General features: G+C 46.4%; 2 protein-coding genes across 5 annotated transcripts in view; both read left to right on the forward strand.

Annotated features, from left to right (window-relative positions):
• pald1a (phosphatase domain containing paladin 1a) overlaps positions 1-10650 on the forward strand; it is a 32828-nt gene extending 22178 nt beyond the window's left edge. For both annotated transcript variants that reach the window (XM_066666437.1, XM_066666438.1), the window contains exons 19-20: positions 5399-5554; positions 9154-10650. In XM_066666437.1, coding sequence (XP_066522534.1) covers positions 5399-5554; positions 9154-9303 — 306 coding nt within the window. In that variant the 3' untranslated portion in view covers positions 9304-10650. The remainder of the gene's footprint in view (positions 1-5398; positions 5555-9153) is intronic.
• A 7025-nt stretch (positions 10651-17675) lies between these two features.
• LOC136692863 (A disintegrin and metalloproteinase with thrombospondin motifs 14) overlaps positions 17676-26919 on the forward strand; it is a 182266-nt gene continuing 173022 nt past the window's right edge. For all 3 annotated transcript variants that reach the window (XM_066666578.1, XM_066666580.1, XM_066666579.1), the window contains exons 1-2: positions 17676-17851; positions 19807-20201. In XM_066666578.1, the coding sequence (XP_066522675.1) occupies positions 17773-17851; positions 19807-20201 (474 nt within the window). In that variant the 5' untranslated portion in view covers positions 17676-17772. The remainder of the gene's footprint in view (positions 17852-19806; positions 20202-26919) is intronic.

The following is a 26919-nucleotide window of genomic DNA, read 5'->3' on the forward strand; positions in this document are numbered from 1 at the left end:
ACTGTCTCCCACTATCTGTCTCTCTGTCTCTGTCTCCCACTGTCTCTGTCTCTCATTGTCACCCTGGTCTTAATCTTCATCTTTTCTGAGAACAATCCTGAGTTCAAGCAGATATTTTCTCATAGATCTGAGCATCTGTGTCTCATCTGAATCTCAGTCCTCTCAAATTAACCTGTCTCATGTTAAAGAGAAGCACAGCTCCACTTTTACAGCTCAGTAATGTCCCTCCCATCTGCTCCGAGGACGGGATGTGCTCGGTTTGGTCAGAGAACACTGTTCCTGTGGGACTCCGACACACAGCAGCTGATTTATAAACATGACACTCTGAGGCATCTGCGATTTGTTTTAAATTCTAAACCACTATTACACTGTCTGCACTCATTTGGCACTTCCTCAGCTTCACCTGCCCAATGCCAACAGCTCACCGGAGGGGTCAGAACCATCCAGCACAGTGGAACTGCATTCCCTGGAGTGGCATCAGCGCATTTGGGACGAGCTGGAGTGCTCTGATCCTGCTCTGATGGACTGGTGTTAATCGAGAGTGTGTTTGCTGTAAGGATCTGATAGCATTCAAGATCTTAAAACTAAGCAAGGTCAGCTGCTGGTTTTGGTACTGTAACGTGTCCCGGAAGATTTTGACTGGAGCTCCATTGCTCCAGAGAACACAGTTCTACTTCTCCAGTGTTACGCCCCTCTTGTGCACATTTGACATTAAAGTAACATTAAAGTTGTTACTCCGAGAAACTGCAATGTGTAACTTTTGGTTAGGGTAGGAAAACACTGATTTCTGTACAGTGCTGTAAAAATGAATTACACTTGGGGGAGCCCCAGGAGTGAAAACAAACAACAAAAAATCGCTGTAGAGATTATACACATGGGCGGCACGGTGGCGCAGCAGGTAGTGTCGCAGTCACACAGCTCCAGGGGCCTGGAGGTTGTGGGTTCGATTCCCGCTCCAGGTGACTGTCTGTGAGGAGTTGGTGTGTTCTCCCCGTGTCCGCGTGGGTTTCCTCCGGGTGCTCCGGTTTCCTCCCACAGTCCAAAAACACACGTTGCAGGTGGATTGGCGACTCGAAAGTGTCCGTAGGTGTGAGTGTGTGAGTGAATGTGTGTGTGTCTGTGTTTCCCTGTGAAGTACTGGCATCCCCTCCAGGGTGTATTCCTGCCTTGCGCCCGATGATTCCAGGTAGGCTCTGGACCCCCCGCGACCCTAAATTGGATAAGCGGTTACAGATAATGGATGGATGGATGGATTATACACATTGTCCACACGAGCAGGAGCTTAAGTGTGTTACAGACTGTCTAACACTTGTGGATGTTAGTGAGTGTATTGTCCCCATAATGCATGAAAACAGGCATTTTTGCCATGTTCAGTCACTACCAGTCGATCACAGAGGTACAGGATGAGAACGTTGTTCCAGCTGAATCCCTCCGGGCTGTGTGAACTGGAGCGGTCAGTGGCCTGTGTGTGATGGAGAGCTGTGGTCAATAGAAATGTGCCACTGTCCTCTGGGCGCTTCTAATTAAAGATGTTAATTATCTCCTGGTCATTAGGCTTCGATCAGAGCGACTCAGACCCGGCTCGTGCTCATCGACCCAGCGCCGGCCTGTTACTTCACCCCCACGCCACACTCAGACCCGGCTCATGCTCATCCACTAGGCACCGACCCGTAACTCCACCCCCACTGCAAACTCAGACCCGGCTCATGCTCATTGACCCGGTGCTGGCCCGTAACTCCAACCCCACGCCACACTCAGACCCGGCTCATGCTCATCCACTAGGCGCCAGCCCGTAACTCCATCCCCACGCCTCACTTAGACCCAGCTCACGCTCATCGACCTGGCGCCAGCCCGTAACTCCAGCCCCATGCCACACTCAGACCTGGCTAATGCTCATCCACTAGGCGTCGACCCATAACTCCACCCCCACGCCTCACTTAGACCCAGCTCATGCTCATCGACCTGACGCCAGCCTGTAACTCCACCCCCACGCCACACTCAGACCCGGCTAATGCTCATCCACTAGGCGCCAACCCATAACTCCACCTTCACGCCACACTCAGACCCAGCTCACGCTCATCCACCAGGCGCCGACCCGTACCTTCACCCCCACACCTCACTTAGACCTGGCTCATGCTTATCGACTTGGAGTCAGCCAGTAACTCCACCCCCATGCCACACTCAGACCCGGCTAACTCACATCGACCCAGCACCGACCCATAACTCCACCTCCACGCCACACTCAGACCCGGCTCACGCTCATCAACCCGGCGCTGACCCATAACTCCACCCCCACACCACACACAGACCCGGCTCACACTTCAGCTTCAGACGGCAGCCAGTTCACCGCCAGAGACTTTGGATGCCACTGAACCAATAAAGAGGTGGAACAAAGGAAGTACAAATGCCTCGGGGAAAAAAACCAAAGACTTTGCTACTCCCTACATAGTGAATTCACAGATTATAAAATATGCTCTATAACAGCGTGCTACTCCACTACACTGTGCACTACGTAGGGTGGAGGGCGATTCAGCCCTAGTGGTGTGGTTGTGTAATTGCAGAGTGACACAGATACCAATGCTCACATGTAAACACACGCGACAGCGTAGGGTTCTCACACAGGCCCTGGTTTGAGCTCTGACTGGATGGAGGAAAGGAGCAGGAGAGGAGGGTGAATTTTAAATAGTGGTGGAATATCCCTTTAATACAGTAACAGAGCAGTTCCTGCCGTCATCAGGACTACGATGAAGAGTCTCCAGCTGAAACTGACGAGGAGTGTGTGGACTTACAGCAGTCATTTAACACACTCTTTTTCTTTTTCTCACACACACACACACACTCATGCATGCAGGCGTCTGGCTCCTCATGTGCGTCACCGTTGTGTCTGTGGCTGGAAAATCTGCAGCAGAACCGGTCTGTTACAGTCATTAAAGAATCTGTTTTCATCTCTTACACACACACACACACACACACACACACACACACACACACAGGGCCCCTGTAAAGTGGTGTTGGGGGTTTCAGGTCCAGGAAGCCCTTTTTGCATCTTTTTTCAAAATGTTTGTGTGTGTGTGAGATGTCCCTTTTGGAGTTCAGGACCCTGCCGGTTCTTCACCCCCACACTCGTTGACCCCTGGGTTTCTTACCCTCACCCTGAGGGACACTGTTCTGCTGGAGTCAAGTCTTTTCTTTTGTTTGTTCATTCTTTCTTTCTTCCATTAATTTAGATGGAGCTTGTGGTGTCCATTGGGCATGGGTCAGTGGAGTCCAGTCTGACCCGAGGGTTCTCTGAGGAACCTGCAGTGGTTCTGTGGTGGAGGTCATTATGAGTGGACCCTGTCTGTGTTTAATGAGCACTTATGAGAACAGCGAGGAAGCAGGCTGCTGGAGTGTGTGTGTGTGTGTGTGTGTGTGTGTTAGTTAGTGTGTTAGTGTGTGTGTGTGTGTGTGTGTGTGTGTGTGTGTGTTAGTTAGTGTGTTAGTGTGTGTGTGTGTGTGTGTGTGTGTGTGTGTGTGTGTAAAAACCAGACGTTTGTAAACACATTTTTCTAATGAGAGAGTTGGGCTGTGTAACGCCGCTGCAGTGCTGGGTAATTTATAAACAGTGGAAAGACAGGGGATGCTCTGGAGCAGCTCCACATGAGCCTAAACTCAACGCTTCAGGCCTAGCGTCTGACCTCAGTTAACATCCAGTGCCAACAACAGCAATGTCTCTAAATAAGAGCAACACTTCAGATCTTTTTGTTTTTATTTTCCTCCTGGGTTCTCCCCGCAGTTTGAAGAGTGTCCTGAATCATGGATGGGAGGGGAGGGGAGGTGCGGGTGGGTTGCTACTCCGGTATCAGTACTGCCAAAACTCCACTATGTAACTTATGGAAGAGGGTAGGAAACAACCCGCACCTCCCTCGTGCTATAATTTTAAGGTAAAAATACTACCTACTGTTGCTTTAAGCCTAAAGCTTTCAGAGAAAAGTGGAGCCAGTGACAGTGTTCAGTTTGTTCACAGAAACTCTGATGAAATATATTTGTTGACAGTCTCGTTTTCACAACAGAAATATAAAGTGAAAGACAAGTAAATGACCAGTTATTTTAAATCAGAAGTCACAAAGAAACAAAAACAGGAAAGTGCTCCGCCTGTTTACTGCTGTTGTCTGGGAGTCACTCATATCGACTCTCAGCCAGTGATTCAGTGATTTGAAACTCAATCTCTGTTTCTGTAGCAACTTTGAACTTAAAATGATCATTTTGGACGTTACTGTGTGTGTGTCTGTTTTGTTTCATTAGCTTTGATCCACAGCTGTGCAGATGCTGTACCTTCACATATCACGCACATCTGTAAGTGCCTGCTCCTTTTTGCCTGACTGGTCCTCCGGTGTGTTTTCTGCCCGTCTGGTCAGCCGTCTGAGTGTGTGTTATTTCCTGTAATTACTGCAGTCTGCTTTTTCTGTCACTTACACACACTTCTCACACTACAGGAGGGAGATGACGGGCTTACAACACGAGAGAGAGAGAGAGAGAGAAACTATACAGAACTGAATTTTTGAATTGCTGATGGAAAGAGTTTGCTTCTGCTCTCTGCCCAGATGGATGGAATGTAGGGGTGTGTGTGTGTTCAGATACACACACACACACACACACACTTCCTCTCTGAAATCACACACACACACAGGGCAACAGGAATAGATGAATACTGCCCATACTCCTGCTCTCCTACTGTTTCAGACTGTATTGTGAAGTCTGTGGTTATGGTTCTCTCTGTGTGTGTGTTGGGGAGCCAAGTCTTTATTCACTCACACATTGTGCGTCTGGATCTTCGTGGTGCCAGCGTGTGGAAGCCATGTGTGAAAACTGAACCCTTCTCATTCTCATATATACACACACACACACATTCCTAGACCCCCAGGAGTACAGGGCACTCAGTGTAATCAGGACACTTATGTACACATACACACACACACACACAGACAGACACACACGTTCTTGGTCAGTGAGAAGAGGGAAATGAGCGGTCCATAGTCTGTTACCTACCTGCTACTCCTCTGCAGTGGAAATGGGAACACATCTCTGGCTGCATGCCATCAAATCCTCACAGCAATGTCTCGTGGATGTGTGTGTGTAGTTTACTGCATCATCTGAACACAGTAGCTGTGCTTCACACTGTTTGTAAATCTGACAATAAATGAACCAATAGAAACGCTCCAAAATTACCTTCTCCTGTAAAGTTATTGTTTTGGAGGTGAATATTTTTCATTACACAGTGACGATATATTGGTGTGGTCCTCCTAGGTGCTTTTACACGGTCTGTAGGGGGCACTAGAAGCCATGCAGCTCTAATCGCTGGGATGTGGACTTGACACAAGAGATTTAAAGTGTGTGTGTGTGTGTGTGTGTGTTGTAGATGAAGAGCAGTAAGAGTGAAGAGGAGAGCCGGACTCTATTGTTGAGAAGTGTTCAGTACCTGGAACGCTACATTTACCTGATCCTTTTCAACACCTATCTCCACCTTGAGAAGAGAGACTCCTGGCAGAGGTCCTTCAGCACCTGGATGCAGCAGGTGACACACACACACACACACACACACTGGCAAAGAGAGACCCCTGGGAAATGTCTGTCAGCACCTGGAGGCAGCACATTAGACTCTTTTTCTCTCTCTCACTCACACACACACACACGCACCTGGAGGTGGGCTGGCAGAGATTCCTCAGCACCTGGACGTAGCAGCTGAGAGACACACACACACACTCACTCTCACTCCTCATTCCAGTGATAACAATAATATTTATACTACCACTGATAATAATAATTATTATAATAACCACCACCACTGATGAGAGAGACAGCGTGTGCTCCTCCCCTGAGCTCAGTGATCACCTGTAACACCTGTGTAATTACAGTCCTGCTCACCTGCGCTCACCTGTCCACACTCATCCACACACCTGAGGCTCTCAGGCCAGAGACCCCCGCACAGCACCTGAGTCTATCTTTCACCTGTATGTGTTCGCAGTAGAGAAGCTAGAAATCCTTGGATACCATAACAGCCACCTTAGATACCATAGCCAGAGCCTAGCCATATCATAGCAACCACCTGGGGTACTATAGCATTGGTAAACCATCACTTTAGCAACCACTTTTGATATTATGGCAACCACCTGGCAACATCTTAACAACAACCTTAACTCCCATAACAAATGGCCTAGCAGCTGGCACTCATCCGTGTCACCATAGCAGTGGTATAGCTACATCCTAACAATTTTATATAGCAACACTGTAGCAGTCTCCTTGGATACCATAGAAACAGCCTAACAACACATTAGCAACCATACTGGGTTACCGTAGCAACACTGTAGTGACCTTCTTGATTACCATAGCAATGGTTTGTCAAGAACTTAGCAACCACCAGGGATACCATAGCAACACATTAGCAACCACCAGGGATACCATAGCTAAATTATTCCCCCTGGTAAATATCTATGATGAAGGACCATTCCCTTCCTGAACTGAGCCCCGAGGCCAGTGCTGAGTGTGTGTTAGCAGCTCCAGGCTGACGCTGTGTGTGTGAGTGTGTGTGAGTGTGAGTGAGTGTGTGTGGTTTTATTGCCTGAATCCCCTCAGCTCAGAGATGACCCCTCACAGCGAGAGTGGAGTCTCTGGACGCTGAGGACATTCTCCTCAGGGTCCGTTATTGAGGTTTACACCTCTTTCTCCATGCGCACTGACATCAGGGTGGATGGTGCTTAAAGGATAAAGAGCTAAATAGATTGAGATTTATAGATGAGATAAAGTGCAGCCTACACCTAATAAGGTGTGTTTTCGGTGATTGGTTCGTGTTCAGATTTCTCTGCACGAAACCCCCCCCCCCAGGACTCTGTGTCATCGGATTAGGAGCGGATCACTCACACCATGTTGGGAGGTGCTCGGAGTCGGAGCCTGGAGTGTAAACAGAGAGTGTTTGCTGTGTCCACACCAGTGGAGAAGAGGCATGGCGCGGGTTTGTGTTTTTCTGGAGATCAGTGGCTGGACTTTTTCACGGACTGACAATCCCTCGTCGTACACAAAGGAACGACAGGAATCCTGTGGCAGTAACATTTTTTGCCCAGTCTCAACTTCTGTGTGGTGTCAAAACATTCCTCTGGACATTCCCTTAACTGGCTTGTATCTGTTATCTTCTATTTCACTTCTGTCAGCAAAATGATTGCAGATGATTAGGTCAAGTTCAAGCTGTACTCAGGATGTTCTTCAAATTGTTGATTGGACTTCTCACTCCTCTAATCTATCTACGGACCTACTTCCCTTTTCTAACCTCTCTGTTCCCCTCTCTCCTGGGTCATGCCCTGAGGACACAGTGTAATAAGCGCTTTAAGGCCACAAGTTTAAGCACACTATGTTCTATACTTCAGTCAGGATGTATGCGTCTATAACAATTATTATAGAGTGTAGTCGTGGATTATTATCTCATTACAATTTTATACTGCATTTTCACAGTAAGTCGCAGAAAGGAAACCGAGGTTGTTGGTGTGATTTTTAAACTGGGAAGTAAAATCAGATTAGTCTAGTCCGACTGGGGACACATTTTAATGACGCGTGTGAACAGAATGTGGTCAGAATAAATCCAGATCTGATCAGGATTCATGTTAACAGCAGGTGTAAACGGTGCACAATGACCACACTGTCCTTGTTCTCACATCCCTCTCGCCGTCTCTAGTGCCGTGACCACACAGAGTAAACGGTGGAGAGAGGAGCTGTTACCATATGAACTGGATTAGCTGCTCCTGTTGTCTGTATACACCCTCTGAAATAAGACACTCTGTGAAGGTTATTTCTTTTCTTTGTTAGAAATCATTAATGACCATCACTCCGTCCAGGTCTGAGCTGAGGTCCGACATTTGGCTCAACACTCTTTGGATCCCTGTTTTCAAACTCTATTAGGACTGTAAGGGTGGTGCTATTTGTGCCCATTTTCTGTGTGTGTGTGAGAGAGAGAGAGAGAGATTTACTGTTTGTTTGTCAGTATTACTCTTTCCTAAGTGGAGCTCAGGATGATAAACAGACTTCACTGAATAACACACACACACACACATATATATACCCCTCATACACACACACACACACACACACATATACCCCCATACACACACACACACATATATACCCCCCATACACACACACATACCCCCCATACACACACACACACACACACACACACACACACACATATATATATACCCCACATATATACCTCCCATACACACACACACACACCTACCGCCATACACGCACACACACACCTATATACCTCCGTACACACACACAATTACAATGATTAAACCAAGCTTCCCTTATGAATGCTCTCTCTCTCTCTCTCTGTTTGTGTTGAGAGCTGTGTTTAAGAGAGTGCTGAGTCAAGCTGTTATTAAAGCAGTAGATCTGTGATCAGACCTGACAGGTGGAGGACTGGAGTATAGGGTGTGTGTGTTTATGACATATATGCTACTGGACTTAAACACATTCTAACAGCTACTACACAGAAATTTTCATAATTCAGTCTGTGATAGTTCCAAGTCTCTATTCTTGAAAATGCACAAGTCAGAGTCTCTGAGGTGAGTCTGAGTCGGGTCTGGAGTCTCTGAGGCGTGAGTCTGAGTCGGTTCTGTAGTCTCTGAGGTGTGATTCTGAGTGGAGCCTGGAGCCTCTGAGGCATGAGTCGGGTCGGGAGTCTGAGGCGTGACTCTGAGTGGAGTCTGGAGTCTCTGAGGGGTGAGTCTGAGTGGAGTCTGTAGTCTCTGAGGTGTGATTCTGAGTGGAGCCTGGATTCTCTGAGGCATGAGTCGGGTCTGGACTCTGAGGCGTGACTCTGAGTGGAGTCTGGAGTCTCTGAGGCGTGAGTCTAAGTGGAGTCTGGAGTCTCTGAGGCATGAGTCGGGTCTGGAGTCTCTGAGGTGTGAGTCCGAGTGGAGTCTGAAATGTCCGTTCCTAATTTGACCAAACACTCCAGGGAAACAGACGAGAAAAAAACAAAAAAAACACAGATTGAATAAATGGGATAAAAATGCCCCGTGATGTGAATGAAACACTGCTGTTTTTTCTGATGTGTGTTTCTCTCTCCCTCTCTCTCTCTTCTGTGTGTGTGTGTGTGTGTGTGTCTCTCTCTCTTAGGTGGCAGCTCGAGCCGGAGTGTATGAGCTCCTCAACCAGCTGGGCTTCTCAGAATTTGAGAATCTGAAAGACTCATCCCTCGCTCGCCTCCGCTTCCGCTGGCAAGAACAACACAACCCTAACCTTCCCTTCAGAGGAGAACTGATCTGAGAGAGAGAAGGATTGATAACATAAATAAGAGCAAGAGAGAAATAGATATTTTACAGACTGGATCTGAATATGATCATGATAATAAGTGAATGAACAGACAGAGGGAGGGAGAGAGTGATAAAAGAGAGGAAAGGAAATTTCCAGAAGGAATCTGTTTGTTGTCCTCTGTGTTTAAACCCTTTTTTTTTTTGGGGTGGTTTTTAGTTTTCTTCTTTGTGTACGTCTCACCTCTGTTTAAACTCGGAAAGACTGAGTTATTCCCTCAGTTCAGACTCTCACACTCTCCCCGAGCCGAGAGCACAGATAGAAACATACCTGTGTCTGAGCGTAGCTTCTTTAGCTTTAGCCTGAAGCCATGAGGCTAATGGAGCTAAGTAATAGAAGCTAATAGGCAGCGGTTAGCATGGTACGCTCTGTTCTCTGATCCAATTGATTAGGTCTTTTAAGACTCTGTGTCCGAAATGACTCCCTACTCACTATTCCCTATATTCCTCATTATATAGTGCACTATTATAGTGAACTGAATTCAGGAGGAACGCCACCACTCCATAGAACACTGTTCCAGACCACTGCCTGGGGTCTTAATAAACCTCTAGCCCATGCTTGGATCATGTGCAGCTGCTCCAGTTCTAAAACTATGAGTGAACGCCAGACACTGGACATGTCTCGGCTAAACAGCCACATTTTAGAATAAAGTGTGGAAACTATATTTTTGGGCATCTGTTCCTTTAAGAAGTTGTTGTGGTTGTTGCCAGGGAGCCGCACTCCTAGCGTTAGCCTCTTTCACTTCTTCACACTATTGTTATCGTGTGTTCCTTTAGAACGGAGCCGGTCCCCGTCCACGGCTCTGTTTAGCTGCTAGAAGAGCAGTGTTAAGTAGTGTTATATGTTTTATGTAAACACCCCATTTTGCGGATCATGTTTGTGTTTAAAGTGTTTCAAAAGTCTCTCCAGCCATGAACATCTTTTAACTGTTGTTTCCAGCTTTTATTCTAGTTTTATCTTTTTTTTTAAAACCTATTATAGCTTTTAAAGTTTATTAACCCTGATTCATTATTTGCTCTTTTTAATGATTGTAACTTCTCGTTATTCCTGAAGAAACCACTGCTGTGTGTTGTCTTTTAAAGGAGCACACAGTGCTTTTCCAGCGAGATGATTTTTGCCTTCTCAATTAAATAAGGTTTCTAAACTCTCCATGTGTGTGTGTGTGAGTGAAATATATCAGATATGTATCATCATTTCTTTAAGAGGTCAATGTCTCTATAATGTAAATCATAAGCTTTTAATGTGAAGATGTTACTCAGGCTTAAGCTGGGTTACTAAATCTCCATTAAAGTTCTACTTAATGTCCCTTGAAACCATGAAAACAAGACTCTCTCTCTCTCTGTGTGTGTGTGTGTGTCATGCGCAGGTATTCACTTGAGTTATAGAGAAATCTACAATATTTCCACAACCGACATCATCCTTTTCCGCTCACTCAGTAGTTTCTTCCTCTTCACTGAACTTCACAAAGAAAGAATGAAATTCCACTCGTCTCTGGAGCGGATCGTTACTGCTGTGGGTTCTGGAGTGCAGGAGGACAGCCCACTTGTGCTTTGGGTTTTAAAATAATGTTTTTTTCAGCATACTACAGAGGAAAAGAAGACAAGTGTCCAATAAATAAATGTTTGGTCTGTGTTTATCAGCGATAGATGACCACGCTGGTCAGGGCCTGTGGGAGAGCTGTGGATAAATAAATGAGTAGCAAACTAACAAAAGCAAAGGTGACATTCCTCTCACGGCACCAAGACACCACAAATTGAACAAGGCAGAAGCCTGATCCCATTTCTCATTTCCCCCCTCCCCCTTGTTTCTTAGTGTCCTCTCGCCCCTTGGAGCTGAGTTACAGGGCGCAGTGGTTAAATCTCCCCCTACGACACGACCCTTCAACACCCCGATACATCATCAGAACACAAATAAAACAGAGCAGCACTTCATTCCCAGGTGACTAGCGCCATTCTGTAGCAGCTCTGCTCCAGTCTGCAGTGATATCAGAGAAGCTGCTGGACTTTAGTTACATTTAGGGCCTGATTCTCCAGAAGAGTCTCCACACTCTTCTGTGATATGGAGCTTTACTCTGCGGTCTGCAGAACTCCTGTGTTTTTCATATGTGAATACAGTGTATATCTTATATATATTTTAATTTATAACCTGTGCCTTGTCCATTGTGTACATTGGTTAAACCACTGTGACGACCCCTAGTGGGAGCATCTGGAAGTCCAACAACGACATACATTTGCCTCGTAGATTCAGCGTCTTTCATTCATTCTTCATTATCTGTAACCGCTTATCCAGTTCAGGGTCGCGGTGGGTCCAGAGCCTACCTGGAATCATTGGGCGCAAGGCGGGAATACACCCTGGAGGGGGCGCCAGTCCTTCACAGGGTGACACACACACACATTCACTCACACCTACGGACACTGAGTCGCCAATCCACCTAACAATGTGTGTTTTTGGACCGTGGGAGGAAACCCACACGGACACGGGGAGAACACACCAACTCCTCACAGACAGTCACCCGGAGCGGGAATCGAACCCACAACCTCCAGGAAACAGCCACTGTGCCGCCCCCAGCGTGAACCTGAAGGAGGTAATTGAGACCCCACACGTGTCCGGGCTGAGGGAGCACTGGAGGATTTTGGATTAAAGCAAGTGTTGAGGGGGTTGGGGTTAAAATTGGGGGAATTTGACTGGTCGCCAAACTGTGGCTGTAATCTCTAATGTGTTTTGGCTGATGTTCGGCTGACTGCGGAAAATTCAGCATTACTCATTTTACCCCCAGGAGGGGCATTTTCTGTGATGTCATTGCTTGTGTTTTTGGTGGTGTGTGTGTGTTGGTGGGGCTGGTATGCAGCTGGGGTCTGTCATCACACACACACACACACACTGAGTACAGCATGGAAAAATGAATACGAAACAGGAGTAATTTTGTCCATATGGTCTATACTGTAGAGCCTGTACACACAGACTTAAAGGGAATATACCTGCATTTTTCTTGTGCTTCCTTTATTTTTATTTGTTTGTTTGTTTGTTTGTTTTTCTCGTCCTAAGGTTCTCTTTCAGCATCTGTTTTGGTTTATGACCCAAATACAATCATCATTTATTTTCAATTATATTTGTATATATTTCTATTCTGAACTCCTTGCAGCATTGAAACAAATAGGCCACTACTACTGTCACTTTAAGAACGATATATGTAAATGAGCTCTGTTCTGACTGGCTAGCACATAGACCCAGAACTGATTTATATTTTAAGGTGGAATGGAGGAAGCGGAATACAAATGTTGTATTATTTAAGCAGGAATTGAGATGCCGTACTATAACGCATTATCATTTAATGTGGAACGGAGGAACCAGAATGAAACTGTTTTACCATTAAAGCTGGAACAGAAGAACCAGAACGTATTTATTATTTAAGGTGGAACGGAGGACGCAGAATGTAACTGATTTATTATATAAGGAGCAAATGAAAGCCCAGACTATAACAGCTTTATCACTGAAGTGGAATTAAAGGGACAATAATATAGCTGCTGCCCCATTTAAGGTGGAAAGGAAGCACCAGAATGTAACTGCTGCACAATTTAAGGTGGAAAGAAAGCACCAGAATGTAACTGCTGCTCCATTGAAGGTGGAAAGGAAGCACCAGAATGTAACTACTGCACAGTTTAAGGCGGAAAATAAAATAAAAATCCAGTTCTAGATTTACTTTGGGTTTGATCTGTCCAGTGTTGTGTGGAATAGTGGAAAAGATTGGAGCTGTGGCCCTCAAGGATCTGAGGTGGTCTCTGGTTTAAAGCCACATCATGTGATGGAGGCTGTAGAACGTTCTGGGTTCTGTAAATGAAGGCTTGCTCTGATGGAGGTACCACTATAACACAGCACTGTCTTTTCCTCCCACACAGAGGAGTCAATGGACAAATATTCGCTGCTCCACCAAGAGCTGACCAGGGTTCACTGGCTCACTGGGCCCTGTCAAAACTACAGATTTTAACCCTTTAAACACTGTATTCCCTCACTCTCAGAAATACACAGTGGCTTTATAATAGACACTGAATAATTTATAATGAATATTAAATAATTCAAAACAAACACTGAAGAATTAATATCATTCATTCATTCATTCATTATCTGTAACTGCTTATCCAATTCAGGGACGCGGTGGGTCCAGAGCCTACCTGGAATCATTGGGCGCAAGGCGGGAATACACCCTGGAGGGGGCGCCAGTCCTTCACAGGGCAACACAGACACACAAACACACATTCACTCACACACTCACACCTACGGACACTTTTGAGTCGCAAATCCACCTGCAACGTGTGTTTTTGGACTGTGGGAGGAAACCGGAGCACCCGGAGGAAACCCACGCGGACACGGGGAGAACACAGGATTAATATCAGATACTAAATATATTCAAAACAGGTACTGAATAATTATTCATTGTCTGTAACCCTTATACAGTTCAGGGCGTCGGTGGGTCCGGAGTCTACCCAGAATCACTGCGCACAAGGCAGGAACACACCCTGGAGGTGGTGCCACGCAAACATGGGGAGAACACACCATACTCCTCACAGACAGTCACCCGGAGGAAATCCACGCAGACACAGGGAGTACACACCACACTCCTCACAGACAGTCACCCGGAGGAAACCCACGCAGACACTGGGAGAACACACCACACTTCTCACAGACAGTCACCCAGAGGAAACCCACGCAGACACAGGGAGAACACACCACACTCCTCACAGACAGTCACCCAGAGCCGGACTCGAACCCACAACCTCCAGGACCCTGGAGCAGAAACAGAGACACTACCTGCTGCTCCACTGTGCCGCCACTGAATAATTATTCATTCATTCATTCATTTAAGAAAACTTACAATGAGTCCGAGCTCACAAAGCAGCGGAGCTGTGTTCTTTTAGTAAGAGAGCTCCATCCAATGTTTAAAGTCTACAGTTCACTCCCCCCCCCCCTCTCTCTCTCTGTCTCAGTGGTGTAGTTTAGAGTGGAGTGGATGTGTTGAAAGTGTTCTCAGGTTGCTGAGTGGAGATAAGCTGCGTTCAACCTTGTCTTTGTGCTCTCACATAAACACGGGTCCAGCGCTATGATTGAACAGACTCAGACGAGGGGGCGGGGCCATTCTGTCAAGTCTCTGCACTTGACGTCAGAAGCGGAACAGATTCAGAGCGACTCGTTTTATCCCATGTTTTCTGATTTTAAGAGATAAATAAGAAGAGAATGGGATGTATTATACAGTAAAAACTAACAGATGCTTTGCTTAAGGGTGTATCGGGGTCTGAAGTCATGGGTTAATTTCCCAGATGCTGATTACACGGAGAATCTCGTCCATATTTCACCAGAACAGAAGGTTCAGGAGGACACTGTCCAGCATTTCTTCTCCGAGCTGGACCCAGGGCTCAGTGGAATCTTCTTCAGGAGAGTGGAGCTACAGTAATGCAAGCGTCCCCATGATTGTGGCTAATGGAAGAGATTAACTCTGCCTTTTACAGAGAGAAGAGGTGGACACTGGGGTGATTTCACTGGAGAGGGAGTGAGAGAAAGGGTGAGAGAGCGAGAGAGAGAAGGAGTCCATCTTCATCCATCTACAGTAATCACAGTGAAGGCCACAGCTGCTTTTACCTCCATCTTCTCTGATGATAAATCTATTAGTTCTGACTCACAAAGGCTGCTGCTTCTATTGCTACATAATTCTACACCTCCACCACCATGGGGGTGTTCCTCAGTTCTTTGTCCTCAGCCCATTTCTGTTTTCAATATCTCATGCCACGGATATATGTTCCAGCACATGACCAGAAGTGTGAAGGGGGTATTACATTTGTTCCTTTTTTTTCTGGCTGTAGTGGAACCACAGCAGATTTATACCTGGTCCACTTCATGTTTCTCCCACATTGTATCAGAAAATGACCGCTAAACGCCAGAGGGCGCTCTCAAGTGAAGCGCTAAACGGCTAATAACTCAAATTAAAAATAGTGTCTAACCACATGTGCAGGATCTTCCTGTAACTTTGGAAATGTACAATGATGAATTTCACTAAAAACTGAAGAGAATGTACTGGTATGTTTCCGTTTCTCTACCATAAGGTTTTGACCAAGAGGCGCTAGCATTACTGCTACTCACTGATGTTATCACAGATAGGGTGACCAGACATCCTCTTTTACTCAGACATGTCCTCTTTTTTAGACTTAAAAAAATGTCTGGGCGGAATTTCACACGTCTGGGATTTTGTTTTTCTAGAGCTTACACAGAATTTCGAGAAGCGTTTCATTCACAAACTAGTCCCGCCCTCCCGTACTCCATTTGGTTCGCTTGAGTGAGAAGGGGGAGTGGTGAAGTGGCCTAAAATCTTCGGATTGCATGGTCTGCCTTTAGAGCTACCATTATTGGTCGATAACCTTCTCTGTAAGTCTGTCAGTCTGCACGTCAGTAGTCCTTGTTTACGTCAGGCAAAGCTCATGTACCTACCCTCATCTCGAGCAGCTATGCTGAAACGTAAATGTAAGTTCTCAGATGAATTAAAAAAGAAATACCCATGTTTTGTGTAGCAAATAAAGGTGTAAAGGACCTTAAAGCACACATAGGTTCGTTCAGCTAAGCATACAACGGCTGCGAGGGGCTAGAACCCCCCCCCCCCCCCCTCCCCCGAGACATGTCCTCTTTTTCACCATCTCAGATCTGGTCACCATAATCACAGATGAGGCACATTTATATATATTATATATATATTATATATCGTATAACTGAAGTTTAAAAGCTGCAGAATATGACAGTGGTGCTCTGTTTGAGGAAATGGCTGCATTTTTCAGTATTGAAATATCCAGTAACTTCTTAACAATGATATTCCTCAAATGCTCCTTAGAAACACATTCATTTTTGACTCACTCGGGAGCGCCCTCTGCTGTCTGTCAAAACCGAAATAAATTCTCAGGTCGACTGGTCCTACATATGGTGGGACATTTCTGTGAGGATCTGATGGCATTCCACCTTCTCAGAATTATCAGTGAGGGTCAGGGGCTGGTGTTGGGGATTAGTTCTGGATCAAACTCACCACTCCAACTCATCCCAGAGGAACCCCATCGCTCCAGAGAACACAGTTCCACTGTTTCTGAGTCTGTCCAATCACAGCGCTGGACCCGTGTTTATGTGAGAGCGCAAAGACAAGGTTAAACGCAACAAAACAGACACAATGAGTGTGGAGAAATAAGAGCACTGAGTAAAAATGGAGAAGAAAGAGAACCGAGAGAAAACGGCTAAAAACCAGAGCTTCTGCTCCTCACTGCTGTGAACTCAGGGTCGGGGTGAACAGCAAGCGGCTCATTATGATTTAAAGGAACAGGTGCTGAAAGCGGCGTTCTGAACAGGGCTGTTTACACAGGGGGAGAACACTGGTGTGGAGCTTGTGGGGTTTGGACCAAAGCAGGACACAGACGTTTCATTAAGAAACAGAACTATGCTCTGCTGTGGAGACCAGGGGGAACGTGTCTCCTTTAAAGCTTGAGCTAATATAAACCAGCTCGACATGATCAGGCGCTGAAGTCTGACTGTGTTTAGACGAGGGTCGGGTCAGTTTATACTTTTCTCCTCTGTCCTCTCCGTGACTCAGCGCTCTCTGGCCGAGGTCATGGACGTGAGGACGCCTTTCGGTTAAGTCACTTAGAATTTCAGAGAGAGAGAGAGAGAGAGAGAAATTTATATTCTCCATGTTCTCCAGCAGAGGGCGCTGACCAGTTTAACAGTTCATCTTCCACCTCTGAGTTTAAATGGAGAAATAAACTCAGCACAGAACATAACATAAGACGTATTTTTGCTAGTTGTTTTATTTCTCTCGCTAATATTCTAAAACATATAAAGTAACTTGTTGCAATAAAACGATAAAATATTTGTTTCTATTTATTTTCAATTGTGAATGGGATACCACAACTATAAACACACTAATGCTAATGCTAACACTTAACCCTTAGCTGAGGGACACGTGTGCACTGACAACACACACACACACGTTAATGTGCAGCAGAGCCGCGCGTTCCTCGCTTTAACCCCTTCAGCTCCGATTGATTAAAAACACACCGCTCTCACTCAGCAGCGCCTCCTATCACGCTCTGTGTCGTGTGCTTGTTCTCTTCTCTAAATAGCATGCCCTTTTTAACTCTTTTCTCTCTCCCTCTCTCCATTTTCATTATCCTTTACACTCTCTCTCTCTCTCTCTCTCTCACTCTCTCATTCCGTTCTAACTTTCTAAGTCCCCTGTGCGTGTATGTGCGCTCTCTGCTCTCTCTGTTTGTGTGTGTTAGAGAGAGAGAGTTGTGCAGAGGCTCGGAGTGTTAGAGAGAGAGAGAGAGAGAGAGAGAGAGAGAGAGAGAGTTGTTGTTGTTGTTGGTGAAATTCTGAGTTTTTCTGGACGGTACCGGACTGGTCATGGACTCGGCTTTATTCCTGCTCTGCTGCTCTCTCGGCGCTCTGCTGCTGCCGCACACACACACACAGCACACACACGGTAAGAACACACACCGCACTCAGCTTTCACACACTCGGCTCTCAACTACAGCGCTGCAGACAAACTACTGACACACTGTAGACTAACTACTGACACACTAGAAAACCTACTGATACACTAGACGAACTGCAGACAAACTACTGACCCTAGACAAACCACTGACACTAGACAAACTGCAGACAAACTACTCATAATGTACTTTTAGTAAAGTATCCGTATTTTACCACAGCGACTGTACTTTACCACCCAGATGGTACTTTTTGTAAAGTGTCTGTAATTTACCACTGCGATGGTACTTTACCACAGTGACAGTACTTTTAGTAAAGTATCAGAATTTTACCACAGCGACTGTACTTAACCACAGAGATGGTATATTTATTAGTAAAGTATTGGTATTTTACCACTGCGATGGTATTTTACCACAGTGACAGTACTTTAAACAGCTATGGTACTTTTAGTAATGTATTGGTACTTTACCACGGCGATGGTACTTTACCACAATGATAGTACTTTTAGTAAAATGTCGGTATTTTACTACAACGACAGTACTTTACGACAGTGACGGTACTTTACCGCTTCAACTGTACTTTACCACAGCGACGATACTTGATGGTACTTTTAGTAAAGTGATGGTACTTTACCACAGCAACAGCACTTTACCACAGCGATGGTATTTTTGGTAAAATGTTGGTAATTTATCATGATCAGTTCAATAAATATTGTGTGCTGCTTGACTGGCCCTTTAAGACTCTGGCTGAATTCCTGTTGGTTTGTTTGGTGGTAAAAATGGCTGATTTAAACTTTAAAATGCACTTCTATTTACATGATGTGAAGCTGCTTTTGTGTCTGGGAATATTTAACCACAGCTGATATTCTGCATACACTACACACACACACACACACACACACACACACAAACAAACACTCTCTCTCTCTCTCTCTCTTTCTCCTCTCTCTCTCTCTCTTTCTCTTTCTCTCGTTCTCTCTGTCTCTCTCTCTCTCTCTCTCTCTCTCTATCTCTCTGTCTGTCTCTCCCTCTCCCCCCCCTCTCTCTCTGTCTGTCTCTCCCTCCCCCCCCCCTCTCTCTCTGTCTGTCTCTCCCTCGCTCTCCCCCCCCCCCCCTCTCTCTCTCTCTCTCTCTCTCTCTCTGTGTGTGTGTGTTCATGATGCCTCAGTGAGGCTCAGGGGTTCAGTCAGGATGTGACGTGTGGAAAGGGAGAATTCTGAGGGAACCTGAGCGTTTTAAACATGGACACAAATCCAGTCAGTGTCTTAAAGGAGCAGTCAGTCATTTTCACCCCAACAAAATGCAAACAGTGTTTACAGCACGTGCCGCTTATCATTGTTTACAGTGTTTTCTTTGAAATGCAGCTCACAGAAGGTGAGGAATCAAACTGCTCTGTCATTCCTAAAGCTCATGCTCCACAGAGCATCTCGCACTCACTGGGGCAGCAATGTTTAAAACTGCTTCAGTTCAAAATGGCCCAGTCCTGAAAGGAGCCCTCTGCCCTGGGGTCCTTCTTAAGTCCACACTGGAGACGTCAACACCATGCAGACCTCCAGGGGGACAGACCTGACGGGTTCTGAGTTCAGATGTGTGTGTTTAGATCAGACTTGTTTGTTTAGATCAGATGTGTTGTGTGGATCAGACATGTGACTGGGTCAGGTAAGTGTTTAGATCAGATATGTGCTTGGTCAGGCGTGTGTGTTTAGATCAGACATGTGTCTGAGTTAGATGTGTTTGGATAAGAAGAGAGAAGGCGAAAGAGAGACAGAAAGGGAGGGATAGAGTGAGAGAGAGAGAGAAAGGGGAGAGAGAGGTGACTGTTATACTTTCTTGGAATTTTGCTTACCGATGGCTGTGACATTGCTGAGGATCAGACTTAACAGTTTATGTGTCTAATTTCTCTCTCTCTCTCTCTCTCTCTCTCTCTCTCTCTCTCTCTCTCCTGTAGCTGAGCTCTCGGGGAAGTTGAGTGAGTATGGCCTGATCGTTCCGTTCAGTACCGACTCTCGAGGACGGTTTGTGTCTCACCTGCTCTCTTCACCTTCATCTTCCTCGTCATGTGCCCCGGGGAGGAGTAAACGCTTCGCTCGCAGCGTCCGAGAGAGAGAGAGACAGCAAGAGAGAGACAGCCAGCAGGTGTTCTTTAACGTCACTGTGTTTGGGAAGGAGCTGCACCTGAGGCTTAAGGCCAACCACCGGTTGGTGGCCCCTGGGGCACATGTGGAGTGGCAGGAGGACTTTCAGGAGAGGGCCAGGGCCCCTATCCGCGGCGACTGCGTGTTCACAGGAGACGTGATGGACATGCCTCACGCGTCTGTCGCAATCAGCAACTGCGACGGACTGGTAAGGAACACGTTCTCACGTCTTGGGCAACGTTTTTCACCCCACCCACCAAGTCGTCCAATTATTCTCCACAGAGAGGGTGCCCCGTGTAGGGTGTGGGATGCTGGGAGGGGGGCGTATCCTTGTTTTGAATAGGCTTTAGTACAGAATCTCTATTTGTAGAACTCAAGACAGGACCAGGATCGTCAGTCAGGTTTGTATTTTTGTACGTGTACTGAAACAAATGAAACTAGTAAATCAGTCAGTGGATCAGACACAGCAGTGCTGCTGTAGTTTAAACCCTGTGTGCTGTGTGTGTGTTTTTATCTGCATTAGACCCTTCTGAACTATTTTCCTTCCATGATTTCTCTTTGATGTCCGAGCCACTATTATGTCATCTGCAGATGCATGACCACAATACTGGTGTTGGCCCGATAGGAGGAAGGGGGAACAGAGAGTGGAGAGAACCAGAGAGCAGAGAGAACCAGAGAGCGGAGAGAACCCGAAAGCAGTGAGAACCCGAGAGCAGGGGGAACCCGAGAGCAGGGGGAACCCGAGAGCAGTGAGAACCCGAGAGCAGTTTGAACCCGAGAGCAGTTTGAACCCGAGAGCAGTTTGAACCCGAGAGCAGTTTGAACCCGAGAGCAGTTTGAACCCGAGAGCAGTGAGAACCCGAGAGCAGTGAGAACCCGAGAGCAGGGGGAACCCGAGAGCAGAAAGAACCTGAGAGCAGAGAGTACTCCGTGCTGTTTTGACTGTCCTCGAAAAAGGAGGGTTTTTCTTCACTCACAGTGTATTCTCCTCCTGGGAAGTGTTTCCCGTTTGCGAGAGCACTGCTCGTAGCCTGACGTGGTTTTTCCTCAAACGTAATTATTTTCTCCGCCCGTGAATTTTGAATTGGATCCGACACCATAGATCAGGATGCTCTTAAATAAACACGGGATAAACACAGAATAACGGAACCTCTCTTCTCAAAGATGCACAACACTTAACAAGTGCATATCCAGAGCTTGTTTCTAATTTATAGATAGATACTTTATTGATCCCAGAGGGAAATTGTTGGTGTAATGTGGGAAAATGCTAAATAAAAGGACAATTAGAAAAATGAACAATAAAATCTTTAATTCAACAGAAATTTTATAATTAATAATGGCACTATTACACAATGCTCCTGATGTTTAACTCTCAGTAACAGCAAGTACAAAAATGCACATACATTTACTCGTACTCAATTGGAAAAAAAAAAGGTATTTATTCATCCCTAATGACATCACATGATGTTTATGTTCAGATGCTTCTGAAGTCTTTGAAGTCCAGAAGTGGACAGTTAGCGGGGCTTTTGTCCTGAAGGAGAAGCAGCTTTGCCTTGTTCCTTGTTTTCTTCCCTGGAGTGGATCAGAGCGGAGCGGAGCGGTCCGGGGCCTGGTTCGGCGGCGGAGGGTCCGCATGTTATAAGGCCACTCTGTTCGGAGAGGAGCATGTAAACGCTCACAAAGCTGTTATTCATTAAAGAGACATTACTCTGGAGGACAGGGACAAAGCCTCACTCATGGAGGAGCAGAGTGTGTTTCTGCAGGAAGAGAGAGAGAGAGAGAGACTCTGTGGCTGTAGAGACACTCTCTTATTCTCTTTCCCTGCTCCTGCCTGGAGTTAACCCTTCACTTGCCGCAACACCCCACTCAGAAACAGGGATGAGGGAAGGGGGCTGTTTTACGGAGAGCGTGAGGCACAGGGGAACCTTTTTTCACGTTATTCACTGAGGATTCACGGAAACGGGAACGGTCGAAATAATGGGTTTGTCCTAAAACCAAGTGAGCTGTCGACAAAGTGACCTCACATTTGACCTCATAGTGTTCAAGCTCCCAACATGTGGGCTGTCCTGATGCTTAGACACCTTAAATACGCTGCCTATTGAGATACCTTAATCTGGCTGAATATTAAGGCGGCATCAAACCCTTCCTCAGCTGCGAAGGCAATCCCATGATCCAATGCCAGCACAACAGCAGTCTGTTTCTGTCTTGTCCCAGGGTTAAATTAATTAAAAGCAAAATGAACACATGAATCCACGACGCTGAAGTGCTGAGGCGACGCTCGCCACTGAGGGAAGTAAACACCGGCAGTGTGCAGTGGGCGGCAACAAGCCGTGACATCATCGCTCTCTAACTACAGACTTAAACAGCTGCCTATTTAGGGAGCTCAGTGGGATTTGGGACCGATTTAAAGTTTTTAAAACTTTATAAAGGATAGATAAACCTATATTGTATATTGATATATACACCAATTGTTTATTGATGATCAGAAATCCAGACTGCAACCTTAAAGCCTCAGGTTCCATGTATACGAAGCCATTCCTGTAGACCCTTGTTTTCCAGGCTGTGATAGTAGTTGATAGTAAACAGAACCCATGTTGTCTCTCACTCTCAGACACCGGTGGTGCATTGTGCCTATGTTTGATGTTTAGACACTTAAAGGGACTCCAGCTTCAGAGCATCCCATTACATTCCATTGCATTCTGTGGAGGTTTGGACACACTACTTACACTAATCCTCCAGCTTCAGCACCCTGTCTCACTCATAAACACGGCTGAAAGCCATCAAATCCTCACAGCAATGTCCCAGAGGGTTTCTGCAGTGATAGAAAGACAGACGCCCCTTTAACGCCCGAGCAGACGAGCAGGTGTCCGTAGACGTCTGTCCTCCATGTGTCTCTGGCTCGCAGCCGTGTGGAGTAATAAATAGCAGCCGTTTCCTGAGAAGCAGAGTGTTCAGCCAAGTGTCTGTCACTCCCCTCATAAACTCCACTTTCATCACTCCGCCGCTGTCTCGTGGGATCACATGGAAACACGGACGCCGCTCTCGTACCAGGGGTCTGGGGGTGTTAGGACAGATCAGCTGTAATACCATCTCTGTCATTCAGGAAGACTCACGGTCTGCTTCCAAACACAAACCTAGCTCCAGCTGGGACAGGTTTCAGCTCTTCGTTACAGCCATTCAGCTTCCACCAGGATATATTAATGCAGAACTGTGACCAGGAACTACACAGAGAGGGGGTCAGTAGAGTCCTGTGGAGACCAGTAGAGACCGGTAGAGTCCTGTGGAGACCGGTAGAGTCCTGTGGAGACCAGTAGGGTCCAGTAGAGTCCAGCAGAGACCAATAGAGTCCAGCAGAGACCAATAGAGTCCAGCAGAGACCAATAGAGTCCAGCAGAGACCAATAGAGTCCAGCAGAGACCAATAGAGTCCAATAGAGACCAATAGAGTCCAGTAGAGACCAGTAGATTCCAATAGAGTCCAGAGTGGTGGTGTTAGACTAAAGGATTAAACGGAACCGAAGCTGAAATGTGATGAATGTTGAGGTGGAACTTGAACAGAACTGATCCCAGGTTCTAGATATTGTTCTCCAGTCTGTTTTTCACTGTGATAAATACTTATCCTGGTTCTGTGTGTGTGGGGTGAGGGGGGTGGGGTGGTCCACTGCAGTGGTCTGTGTGATTGCTGCGCGGTGTCCGTTCGGCTCATGTCTGTAATTACGGCTGTAAATCTGAATGTAATTAACTGAAGGGCAAGACCTTATTAACGGGAGCTCGTTTATTCTGCCCCTGACTAACACACGGATCAGGGATATGTCCGGATAATTACGGTCAACAGTGTAGGGGACACTGCGGGGGACAGTGGGGGGACGGGGGACACCGGGGGGACGGGGACTGGGTCTCACATCAATGCTATACTCTGCACGTAATAAACAAGAGCTGAAGACTCACTCACTCACTCACCCAGTCACTCACACAGTCACTCACTCACTCACCCAGTCACTCACACAGTCACCCAGTCACTCACTCATTCACTCACACAGTCACTCACCCAGTCGCTCACGCAGTCACTCACTCACACAGTCACTCACCCAGTCACCCATACACTCAACCAGTCACTCACTTACTCACTCACCCACATACTCACACTCACTCACTCACTCACTCACACCTGTGGATAGCTTCACACACTTTTGTGAGTGAAGGTTTTAGACAGGCGAGTAAGTGTGATTTTCTGTGATTTTTTGTGAGTTCTAGATATGTGAGCGAGTGTGAACTGGAGAGTAATGGGTTAAATCGTGTGTGTCCTCACTGTGATCATATCAACTAAACCCCACTCCCAACCCCCCCACTCATCGAACACACACACACACACACACACACACACAGAGGGCTCAGGGTCATTGGTAAACAACCAGAGAGACAGACACACACTGCCAATAAACTCCATCATACACAAACAAACAAACATTTACCACCTTTAGCTCCATTCCCTGCACCACTTCATAGTCTTTAAAACATAAAATTACAAACTTCTGCCTCATTTCTCTGCCTGAGTTTTTAAAAATGTGACTTTTTTCTTGTTTTTGGTTCTGTTCTTGTATGTGTTTAGTTTGTATCCGTGTGTGTGTTTCCTGCTCTTTTTGTTTGTTGATCTCTGTGTGTGTTGGATTTGTTGGGAACTTTTAGAGGAAGTCTCTCAGATCTCAGTGGTTTATTTGTAATTGTGCCACAGTTAGTTCTGACCCTGTGATGTGATTGGCTCAGAGACATTCCAGGAGCACCAATGACAGAAGCTCTTTAGGTATCTATCCGTAAAACACATGTCACCTAGCAACAACACCAGCGCTTACAACAGAGAGCTGCCCCTGGACTTATTCACCCAGCGGGGAATCGGTTTTCCGTTTGCACACATTAAAGTACCCTTAAGTAAAGAGTTATGGCGCAGTGGACCGTTATCTGCTTTCTGATTTGTAAACAGAAGAACATTTAGACAGAGAGCAGCTCTGAATAATGCAGCCTTGTTTCCAACGAATCTGCTGTGAACACGGAGAGACTCATGGAGAGAACCAGAGTTCAGAAATGTCTGGGACGGGTTTAACATCGCACAAGTTAAAGATCCATCAGGTAGTGTCTCTGTCACAGCTCCAGGGTTCTGGAGGTTGTGGGTTCAAATCCTGTTCCGGGTGATTGTCTGTGAGGAGTGTGTTCTCCCTGTGTCTGTGTGGGTTTCCTCCGGGTGACTGTCTGTGAGGAGTGTGGTGTGTTCTCCCTGTGTCTGCATGGGTTTCCTCCGGGTGACTGTCTGTGAGGAGTGTGGTGTGTTCTCCCTGTGTCTGCATGGGTTTCCTCCAGGTGACTGTCTGTGAGGAGTGTGGTGTGTTCTCCCTGTGTCTGCGTGTGTTTCCTCCAGGTGACTGTCTGTGAGGAATGTAGTATGTTCTCCCTGTGTCTGGGTGGGTTTCCTCTGGGTGACTGTCTGTGAGGAGTGTGGTGTGTTCTCCCCGATGTCTGCGTGGGTTTCCTCCGGATGACTGTCTGTGAGGAGTGTGGTGTGTTCTCCTTGTGTTTGCGTGGGTTTCCTCCGGGTGACTGTCTGTGAGGAGTATGGTGTGTTCTCTCCAGTTTCCTCCCACACTCCAAAAACATGTTTGTGTGGGACTGGCGCCCCCTCCTGTGTGTTTCTGCCTTGCACCCAATGATTCTGGGTAGGCTCTGGACCCACCGCGACCCTGAACTAGATAAAGGTTACAAACAATGAATGAATGAATGAATGAGTGAATGAATGAATGTTCTTAGTGTTTCTGGTGTTGAGAAATATTTTGCCAAAATGAAACCCTGGAGTTTAAAAGGGTAAATAACTAGTGACGGGTTTTAAACCTTTGAGGTTCTTCATGCACGTATTTCTTAAATAAAGATTGTTCTTTATGGAACTAAAAGTGGTTCTTCTATGGCATCGCTCAAAGAACACTTTGAGTGTAGATACATTATAGATTCATTACACTGTGTGTGTGCAGGGTTTGAAGCATCTGCAGTGTTTGTATGGACTCTTGGACGGAGCTGTAACAGAAGACTTACTCTTCTCAGAGAACAATGGAGACGAGGTCAGAGCTCTGTCCTGAGCCGCACATCTCACTCCTCTTTGTTCTCGATCCTCGTTCTTCTCTGTAATGAAGCTCTGAGTTAAACCGCAGCACTCTGGAGCAGCGAGACACTCTCCACTCTGTGGCCAGCAGCTTGGCCTTCTCTTCACCCTTGGTTTGTTGAGTTTACAGAAGGTGAGTTCGGCTCTTGGACGTAGCAGCGAAAGTTTAACGGTTGATTTCCCTGAGCCCCAGCAGGATACTTTTTTCGCTGCTTCTCCACAGAGCTCTACACCATCTCCCAGTGGAATAAGACACCTTCTCTCCAAGTAAAATAGTGTAGAAACAGGTTTAATATTCGTATAATGTTCGCACAGTTTATCTCACAGAGAGAGATATGAGACCCATGATGTAGGGCTGAACTCAGAGGAGATAAACTGTCTCCAGACATGAGCTTTTTTGAGCCGGAGCCAAGAACAACTCAAGCACGTCTCGGCCTGTGGGGCCTGGGAGTCTGGAAGCACTCCTCCTCGTCTTTCTATTGCTCCTGTTCTGTCTATCCTTCCTTCTCCCAGAGCTAATCATCTCAGAGAGCGTTCAGAGGGTCCCTGAGCGTGGAGCACTGAGAAAAAAGAGATCGAACCAAGTGAGAGTGTCTTATATCTACTCCGTATTCCTGACATTCCTCCTCAGGAGATTGGTGTGAGGTTATCACTGTTATTTTACAGATAAAGATAAGATGGACTTGATTAATCTCTGAAAGGAGGTTAATTTGCTCCATAAACCACCCAGGACCTGAGGCCTGTGGCCTCTGTGTGGCCCTCCGCTCTGCTGTACATGGCGCCCT

Source organism: Hoplias malabaricus, chromosome 3 (assembly GCF_029633855.1).
Source record: "Hoplias malabaricus isolate fHopMal1 chromosome 3, fHopMal1.hap1, whole genome shotgun sequence".
In the NCBI taxonomy this organism is placed as follows: Eukaryota; Metazoa; Chordata; class Actinopteri; order Characiformes; family Erythrinidae; genus Hoplias; species Hoplias malabaricus.